This window comes from Terrapene carolina, unplaced genomic scaffold, assembly GCF_002925995.2.
Source record: "Terrapene carolina triunguis isolate 2854851 unplaced genomic scaffold, T_m_triunguis-2.0 Scaffold189, whole genome shotgun sequence".
Taxonomy (NCBI): domain Eukaryota; kingdom Metazoa; phylum Chordata; order Testudines; family Emydidae; genus Terrapene; species Terrapene triunguis.
The window spans coordinates 120,482-130,419 of NW_020664540.1; the positions used below are offsets into that span (position 1 = coordinate 120,482).

The window sequence follows — 9,938 nt, forward strand, 5'->3', positions numbered from 1 at the left end:
TAAACTATTTTACTAGGCATGAATGTAGCTAATTACAATTACTAATTTTATTACTAAATTACAATTACTAAAGTTATTTCAATACAAAATAAACTGTATTATCTAAATGTTTGAATGATACTAAAATTTAACCTGCTTATCTTGTACAACCACTTTGTTTTAATTTAAGGGAAACTTACCACTTATTTCTCTTTTTTGAGAGAGCTCAAGGTAAGATTGGACAAAACTACAAAGGAGAGTGAAATGGCAGTATATATCTGGCAGACTAAATACGTTACCATTTTGTGAAACAATGCACATGAAATTTAGAATGTTTTTGATTCTTATTGTACATGAAAATCTTAAATTATAACATCCTTAAATCTTCCAACTAACTACAGTTGTAGTACGGTATCATGGTTTAGTATGACTAATGGTTTTTGCTAAAAGTACTTAACAAACATTCATATATTATACTTTGGCGAGTGGGAAGACTGGCTACACATTAATTCTTCTTCAGTGGAAAAGAGCATTTTTTTCAATACAACTGAAGTTCAATTACTGGTATTTTGAAGTACTATCAAATTAGAATTATTTCAATGTGATAACGGTATCTGCGTAAATTCTACAGTAAAACTGAATCACGGCTATATGATTTCAGGTTACCAAGGTGCAATTTGAAGCTTCCTGTAATGTGCATATAGTAGCAAATGAAATTGCACATATAGTACACCTTCATTAGCAGAGTGAATTTAAACTAATACACTGGTTTGATAATGTATAGCAAGGTGTGCACAATGGAGGTGTGGCAAAGTGACTTCAGTGAAGCCAGGAGAGATCATAACCCTGTATAAAAGGTCTTATGGGTGAGGGTTTCTGTTTCATGTTAGGAAATAACATGCCTTTTACTAAATACTTGCAGAAATCCCATGTTTTGAACTATCACCTTTTTCAAACTTGGTTATGTACTTGAAGAGACTGTGTATACATCTGCCCCTTTAGCAGCTTAAATCAACTAAATTGATACTGAAAAAAATTGTTGGCCTGCTTATGTTACAATAATGAATTTCATGTCAGTTAATTTACTGTGGCACAACTTAGGTGTAAAAGTTAAAAACAAGATTTTTTTTCCCCTCCATTTTTACCAATTCTGTATACTTGAGTTTGTTAAAGATTGATATGTTAGGTGATACTGTACAAAATTGTATTGACTATATCTTTAGTGCAAATCAAAAGAAAATTCATATGTATTTCCTTTTTACACTTCCATCTAATTTCTTGACAACTTGAATAAATTTCATAGAGCCTTTCTAACATGAAATATTGTTAAATTAACTGTTGCAATAATTAAGCTTTAATAAGTATTGTTGGTATATTTATAATTTTAAAAATTCAAGTTTGTTTCATACTGCTTATTTTTTAGCTATTCTGTTGTCACTGTTACAGCTGAAGAACCTTACTAAATACTTGACATTACAAAATTTGCTGGGGTTGTCCTCTGTATACTGACGTTAAATAAAATGTGTGACTGAACTGTAAATGTAGATAATTTTCAATAGTCCTTTTCACATCAAAGTTCTGAAAGCTGGGATGTAACAAGTGAAAGGTTTTTTCTATATGCTATACATACCTTGCTGAACAGATGGCTACAGTGAAACTGCTAGCTTTTTAGCTGCCATTTTATAATTCAAGGGATTGACTAAATCATGCAGTTTTTGAGTAAATCTTTCAGAAATTGTTCTCAAGTTGATATTAAATCAAATGTGGGATTAGATCTGTCACTTCTAACTTTGAACTATGTTGTAAAGTTCACGTTTTCTTTTAAAATCCTTAAATATGAGAACAATGAAATAAATCATTTTAAACTCGTATTTAGTAATTCAGACATTGGTAAATTAGGCTGTCAACGTGTATCCATCAAGCAGCAGTTGGAATGGAGAATTTTTGTCTTTGGACTCTACAGGAGCTCTTTCCCCTATGGATTCCAGTTCAGCCTGTGCTTCTCAGTCACAACCTTAAGTAGACCTTGAGGCTTACTATACAAAACTGAGTTCACAGCCCTAACAATGTGGGCTTTATTCAAAAGAGAAGAGAATTCAGGTGCTTCCAACCTATAAATAATATCATAGATCCAGAACAGACCAAGTTTGACATTGACTTTGATAGTCAAGTTAGGCTGATGTAAAATGCTGCCCACTCACTTCCATCAGAGATACATGGGGACAACTCATCAAGGTTCTCCATCCCTTAAACCAGAGTTCCAGGTTTATTCACATAAGCAATCAACAAAGATGATATTCAGGAGGTTGTTTCTCAGGTTAGGGCTTTTCTAGCAGGGCCTTCAAATTCTCCTTATTTCATTGACCTAAGTTCTAGAGTTGTGGGCCCTGGCAAGCAGAGATCAGTTTCTCTGTTGGTGAGATTCCTCTGTAGCTTTCTGATGGGAGAAGCGTCTTTCCTTATTATTGGATTTAAACACTGGATGGTCTGGCACTTCAAGAAATAGTGAAGTGAACGACCTTAATGTGACTGGGCCTGGTAGCACTTTTGAAAGCATATGCTGAGAAGCAAGGTGAAATTCGTCCTGACGGCTTGCTGTGGGAACATCTGATTGTCAAATGCCATGTAATTGAGAATTGTTTGGTCAAACAAGTTCCACAGGAATTAGTGGGAATATGAAAGCATTCCCCCTATTCTACAGTCATTTGGTAAAAGATGTCTCTCAGCTGTAACCTGGCTTTTACTTTCCTTTTTAAATATCTCTTGCACAAAAGTCCTTAAGGAAATAGTCAGTGTGATCATTTTCTAGTCTGCCTTGATAGTTCAGATTTAGGTGACACATCCGTCTTCACTATTTTCCATCCGTGCACTCTTTTCAGATTGAGAGTTTGCATATTCCTGGCTGCTGCAGTTTCTATTCAAAATTAAATGTGCTTGGTTTCTCTCAGGTTGCTTTTGTTTGACCTGACCTATAACCTAAATCTTGCCAAAAGTTCTAGTTTCAAAAGGCTAGAGAATGCTACTCTCTGTACTTAAGTATATGAGTCCTTTCCTCCTAAACTAGGTCCCATGCCTAGGTGGGATTAGGATCCTGTCAGCAAAAGCATGTGTGCGCTTCAGCAGGCTTTAGAGAAGATAAATAAGGCAGTTATACATTTACATTATACATAAACTCATGAGGTATAGTCTGCCTCTTGGACACAGGTGCCTGTCATATCTAAACCGAAGTGTTAAGAGCCCTTAAGGTATGGTATACTTTATCTAATCTCTGTGGATGTCTGAGGCAAAGACGGTTTTTACGTGGATTGTATATAGATAGTGGAATTTTAGTAGTCTGCTTTTTGTCACAAGGATGGAAATACACTTCAGTAATGAAATATATCCCTATACACTAATATATACCAGAAGTAAAATTGCATCTGAATCACTTGTGTTGCTGCTGCACACATTTACAAGGTACTTTATCCCGCTAGTACACAAACTATACTCAAGCATGTGACATTACTACAGCAAAACAAGAAAAGGCAAGTAGATACTTCAGCACCAAACATAAAATTTCCATAAAATGAATAAATATTAAAAAGAAACAAAACAAATAAGCATTTTAAATAGAAATGACTGTAACATCAGCTTTCCCGTAACCCCGCTTTCTCCCAGGCTCTCCCAGTTCTTTTCAAGAAGTCTTCTGCTATATGGTGGGTGTATGTTCATAAAGGATTTGCCCTTTTAAAAAAAAAAAAACACCAAAAAAAAACCCCATAACATTTTAACACCAGTTCACTAACTGATCTTATGACTCCATTAGGAATTCCTTTAATGTGATCTAGTAAACAAATTCATGTAGCTCAGTGCCTCATCTTAACACTTGAACATTTACCTGAGCAAGCTACTGTTTGAGGTCTCATCTAAACAAAGTTTGTACCAGTTTAACTAAAACTGTGGTCTTAAAAAATTTAAATCAATGCAACTGTGTGTGTGGATACTCTTACTGGTTTAATTTGCATCTTAAAACTTAGAGGTGCAAGCCTAGCTAACAAGTTGAAAATTGGATGGTAGTGTCCAAGCAAGGCTTTATACTGGTTTAGTTTTAATCATTTAAGACGTGATTTACACTGCTGCAGCTTGGTGATTGTATAAACAAGCCCTAATATATCAAGCATACCATATAGCACCTAGCTACCACCATATTCATTTTCACATTTTTCAGTTTCTCAATGAAAAACACTAACTTATCTATTGTTCCCTCTTTGGTTCTAATCAATTTTATCTTCATTCATATAAGAATATTTGTAACCCTATGGTGACCTTGATCGGCATTAATCTTATTCCTTATTTCATATTCACCAAGTATTAGCTGATAGATATTTGAAATTCAGACTATCAGGCTCAGCTGCTATAATCTGGAAACTGCATTATAAATTTTTGTCTTCACACATTACTTCAGCCTCAAAAGGTATTTCAGAAGTTTTGTAAGTTTGTGAAAGTGAATTTAAAAAAAAAATCAAAATGCCATCAGTACTGAGAATTGTGGTACTCAATGTTTTTTAAAGGCAGTCTCTTCTGAATAGAAAATGCAAATATGGCTGGTTCAGAACTTGATTGGAATATCCTTACTGAGGTCTAATGCCTTTGCTAGATTTGCAGGATAGGGAATGAAAAGCTAAATGATTTTAAAGTTTGAGCATGCTCAATGAATATATTCTGATTTCAGTCCTTCCCTCTTCATGAAATCACAGTATATGTTCTGGCAGGTCTGACTAGCATTTGGTAGGCCAAGGGACAGTTGCTGAAACAACTTGAATTAGAGAGAGAACACTGCAAAATCCTCCACCAAAAAGACCCGTCTTAACAGTAGGAACAAGGAAAAATATACATGAACTCTGCATATCTTCCCACCCTGGGCTTTCTGCAATTTTTGATGCATTCTATGATCTGTAACTTAAGGAGGTTCAGACATCGTAACCTGAACAGATAGACTTCCTCCAAAACAAAAAAAGCAGTGGCAAAACTATAAACTTCACACCTTACTCCATTCACCTTAGTAGGAAGAACTTCAAAGCTTGACAGGGGGTAACTTTTTTTTCCTCTTGTAGTTTGTTTTTTAATTGGAAATTAATTCCTGATTTGAGTGTCTCATGTCCCATGAATGCTGTTCTAATTAAACATTTAATAAAAATAAATGCAAAAAATTAATGCAGTTATTTAAGATGTCAGCAGTCACTTTTAATTTGCCCTTGCTGCATGCACACTAAGTATATTCTGTTCCTTGTTTGCTGAATACATAGCTTAATATAACTTATTTTGGTGCGTAGTATGCATTGTGTGCACAACAGAACAGATCTGAAGTTGCTGTAGGAATCTGAATTTCTTTGCACTTTAAGAACATAACGGCCATACTGGGTCAGACCAAAGGTCCATCCAGCCCAGTATCCTGTCTACCGACAGTGGCCAATGCCAGGTGCCCCTGACTTTGACTTTGAAGTGGGCAGCATTACTGTTGCATTAGCAGGATTTTTTGTATTTAAGAATTACTTTAAGTTTCTGTAACTTGTTTCTGTCCCATCTTCTCTGGTCTATCCAAGAGTGGTTCAGTAAAGAGGCAAATGGCCTGCTGCAATCTTCATTTCTTTGCTTTTTTCCTTCTTGAACATAAGTTTTCCTCACCAAATTTTGATGATCATCCTCAGATCAAAATTCATAACCATATTCATAGTTTAAAGTCAGAAGGGATCATTATGATTATATATAGGCTGACCGCTGGTATAACACAGGTTAAAGAACCTCACCTAATAACTTCTGCATCAAACCCATAATTTGTTTGAGATAGAGCATATCACTTCGAAAGATATCCAGTCTTGATTTAAAGACTTCAAATTACAAATTTCAATTTTTTTAAATGTATTCTGTGCTACTCATTTTCATCCTTGGTCTTAATATGAATTATACTACTAAACTGTTACTCATCAGAATGTATTAGCTAATATTAGCTTTTCACATTCAAAGTGCTGTACAAACATCTAGTCTTCATAGACCACTCTGAAGTAGATAAGCAGTTATCCTAACTGTATAGATGGGCACCTGAACCAGACTATACCTTGTTCAAAACTGCAGGAAGTATTTCAGAGCAGGAATTAAAACTCAGGAGTGCCTATTGTCCAGTCCTCTATTCAAGCTATTCAACTTTTTTTTTTCTGATAAGAAAAAGGTATTCATAGCCCAGGAGATAAGGATGAGAATCAACCCAGTCTGGGTCCTAATGACTTGAATGCTGAAGATCATAGGATATGTGGTACCACATTGAATGGTGGTAGTGCTTTCTAGAATCGCCCCTTTTTAAAGCACAGCTGTATATAGCAAAACACAGGAAGTGACTGCATTTCAAATAAGGGTTCCCTTAACATTCACAATGGATAGTGTCTATTTCTTGTTTGTCATGGCCCCTGGATACTATGGTCATGAGAAATACCTTGTCCTTTACCCCATCTTTATAGGATTTAATTTATGCTTCACAATCATGGGATTACTAGCATATGCACATGTCAGACCCTTGATTAATTTGTCATAAACTAGATTAGGAATATTGGTACCTAGGGATGTTTAACTACAGAATATCCTTTTCCACTGCATTTTAAAAGTTACTTAGTATGTGTAATCTTTCAAGAAAATGCAAAATTGTTTTGGTGTCATGGTTAGGATTAACAGACTCCTGGAACGTGGTATGTGATAACACTGTAAACTCTGCATGTGATTCAGCATTCTGGTATATTCATCACACATTTTATTCACTTTTTTTAAAAAAAAAGTCCTTTTTAGTAACTTTTTCAGAAGTGCCCAATGACTTAGATGCTGTTAAAATTTTTACCCTTTATGTACAGTTCCACTCCCTATGCATCCTCCTCCTCCCAGAGAAGGAAGGCAAACCCTACCATTCCTCCTTCCATGTAATGCTGAACTCTGAAATGTGCAACTTTGTAAGGCCTGAATATCACATTTGTATATTTCATGACTGAGCCACAAATCTACTTCACTGCATAAATTATATGAAAATCAGTTATGCATTGCATACACAACAAAATAAAACAATTGTAGATGCTATTTACAGAGGGCAGTCTAAGGTGTAGCATACCGTACCATCTTCTGTGTACTTATTTTCTGCCATGAACCCCACCAATCCATGTGGATGCATCCCATGTCTGAATTGGTGGATCAGAGATTTTAAAGGGGAGGATGAGTTTACCTGAAATTTAGTTTTTTTGTGACTCAGATCCACCAATCCAGAACTTCTTCCACTTCTGTTTGTGGTTTAAGAGAACAGGGATTTTTTTCTTCAGTAGGGGTTCCTGGATACTTGGATCCAAGCAAGAAAGAGCTCCTATAGACTCTGAAGATGTTACTAATTCTACGTTCCTATTGTTAGTTGCATCTGATCTTGTCTAGCTTGATGGATCTGAGTCACAGGAACATAATTTAGAGGTAAGAAACAATTACTAAAAGTGTGAATTTAGCTATATAGCAAGGGAAAGTGAAGTCATTATGTTAATCAGGGTACTTCAGGCTTAGCAGGTATTTAGTTCTTCAGGCTGTTAGCACTCTTTTTAATAACTAAATGACAAAGTGCAAGAAAACAAACCTGCCTTTTGGTGCAGATGTTTGTTTTTAAATCTGAAGGCTGGTGTCCAAATTGAAATTCAACCATTACATTTCTTTTCAATGAATGACGTAGGGAAAAGCTTCTTGATCACCTGACAGCCAAGTACATAAATCAAAAGCAGAAAATACCTCTTTATTATACTATCTAAACCAGTTATCAACAAGAATCTATGTAGCTAAGAATGCTGCATAATTCTTAAGCTGCAAATCTGAAATATAAGCAAGCCACTATTGATTTGTAGTGCATTTCAATAAGGTGGTAAACTTATGAAAAAATTAAGTTAATGGACTTACCTAAATCCAAACTTAAATGGTAATGCAAAACTTAATGTGAATTCTCTGAGTCTCCCCGCCACACTCATTGTCTTTTCCAGGCATTCTCATTCCCAACTAACATATAGGAATATTTGTTAAAATATTTCTTAAAACAGTTTACTATTTATCAGCAGATGAGAACTTTGGATTCTCGCCAGTAGTATTAACATTAATGGAGGTTAACTGTCTAATTTTTTTTCTTGATGGCAGAGTAGACACATTGTCTGTGTAGTGCCCATTTGCTGTATATTTAACCATTAGTTCAAAGGATACTTACTATTTGTGTAGTGTGGTATAAAAAGAAGTGTCCAGAAGTTGCCAGTGGCTTAAGAAAAATGCAAGGCAAACTAAGATCAAACATTTGCAACAAATTCAGTGTCCTAAACATATTTATTAATCTGTCCCAAAAACATTGTTTTGAACATTTTTAAGCAGGGCAAATAAAATGTTTCGTATAGGAATCTGGCACATTATTTTTTGAGGAATAAAGGTAATATGTTAGTAGTGAGTGCCTGTACATACAAACCTTTGTACTGATAAATTTATCTGCTGCAGATTAATTTTTTAAGTTAATGTCAGGCTCTCTTGCTGGATTAATGTAAACTGCTTTGTTTGCAGGGTTTATTGTCATCCCAAAACCAGGCCAATTCTCCAAGTGGAACTGTAGTATAGCCATCACACTACTGCTAGCGAATCTTTGAACACAGGACAAGAAGTAATGACAGTGGAACCAGGAGCTGTTCTTCATGCAGAGAGCATCAGAAATTATAAAATGGCAGAGTGTAAACTTGGAATTATGTGAATCACATAATACTTTGCAAAAGAATAATGTAATGAATTCTTAGTATGGCTAATACTTCTAGGCTGCTCACCCAAAGAAGAATTTTCCTTTTAAAAAAGAAATGCTTCATTTGGTGTTGCAGTAAAAATTATTTTTTTCTCAGTTTTCTTTATAGTTTTCAAGTTCGGTGTAATTTAATCAATATATATATATAGAGAGAGAGATGTGTAAAATAAAGTATGTTTCTTAAATCCAAGTAAGTTCAACGGTTATATAAATTAGTACTTCACCATTGTTTTTTGCACTGATTTTTTTTTTTAACCAGAGATGGTTAGAAGACAGCCTGGAATGCACTCATGGAAAACGAAAGTCATTACTTTCTGGCTTAAAAATGTAATTCAGGAAGATGGATGCTGCAATCATAGTTTTTTTTTTTTCAAACAAAATTGTTTGCACTTAAATAGTTTAATGCTAGTAGAGAATTACTTTAAAATGGGTATTCAGACACCCAGAAAAGCTATGTTGTGGAGAAAAGATATCCTTTGTATCTATGAAACATTTATTTTAATATTGTTTCCAATTGCAATCAGCTCTGTATTATATGTATAAATGTAATTCAGTGATTGGGAGGAAAATGGATCAGTACACTAGTAATTTTCATCATCTAAAAGATATTTCTAATTCTGAAAATACATATTAAACTATCTTGAATATGCAGTTTTGTTTACGTTCTGTTTTAAATTGGATCGATTTTGATGTAATCAATCTTTTGAATTAAATATTGGGTACAGAAATACACTCTAATCCTTGTAGAACACATTCCTTTTTTTAAAAACCTTTTGCATCAGGAACACTTTCATATTTATTGTCGCTTAATTGGATTAGGGAAATGAAATTAGAAATTTTCCCCTGCACTTCTTCCTGTTACAACTTACCTCTGAATACATTTTCCAGACATTAAAACCCAATATTTACTAAAATAGGAGCCTCAGATTTTTTTTGCAGTATAGTGATTTCTTCTGATGCCTTTTAATAGTTGCATTTTAGTGCAGTTTAATACTGTATTTGTCTAAAAATTAGATGTTTTAAACTTAATTGTTGAATTGCATTGACTTTCAAGCTAATGCTTTTTATGTAGACAACTGACAGTGTAGTAGGTGCATACACTTTGATTTTTACAATCTAAAATTAGGTACTAAAATAGTGGAGTAGA

General features: G+C 34.5%; 1 protein-coding gene across 3 annotated transcripts in view; it reads left to right on the forward strand.

Moving 5' to 3' along the window:
- Window positions 1–9,390, forward strand: part of WDR20 (WD repeat domain 20) — a 52,361-nt gene extending 42,971 nt beyond the window's left edge. For all 3 annotated transcript variants that reach the window (XM_024215185.3, XM_024215187.3, XM_024215186.3), the window contains one exon: window positions 8,563–9,390. In XM_024215185.3, coding sequence (XP_024070953.1) covers window positions 8,563–8,616 — 54 coding nt within the window. In that variant the 3' untranslated portion in view covers window positions 8,617–9,390. The remainder of the gene's footprint in view (window positions 1–8,562) is intronic.
- The last annotated feature ends 548 nt before the right edge of the window (window positions 9,391–9,938 follow it).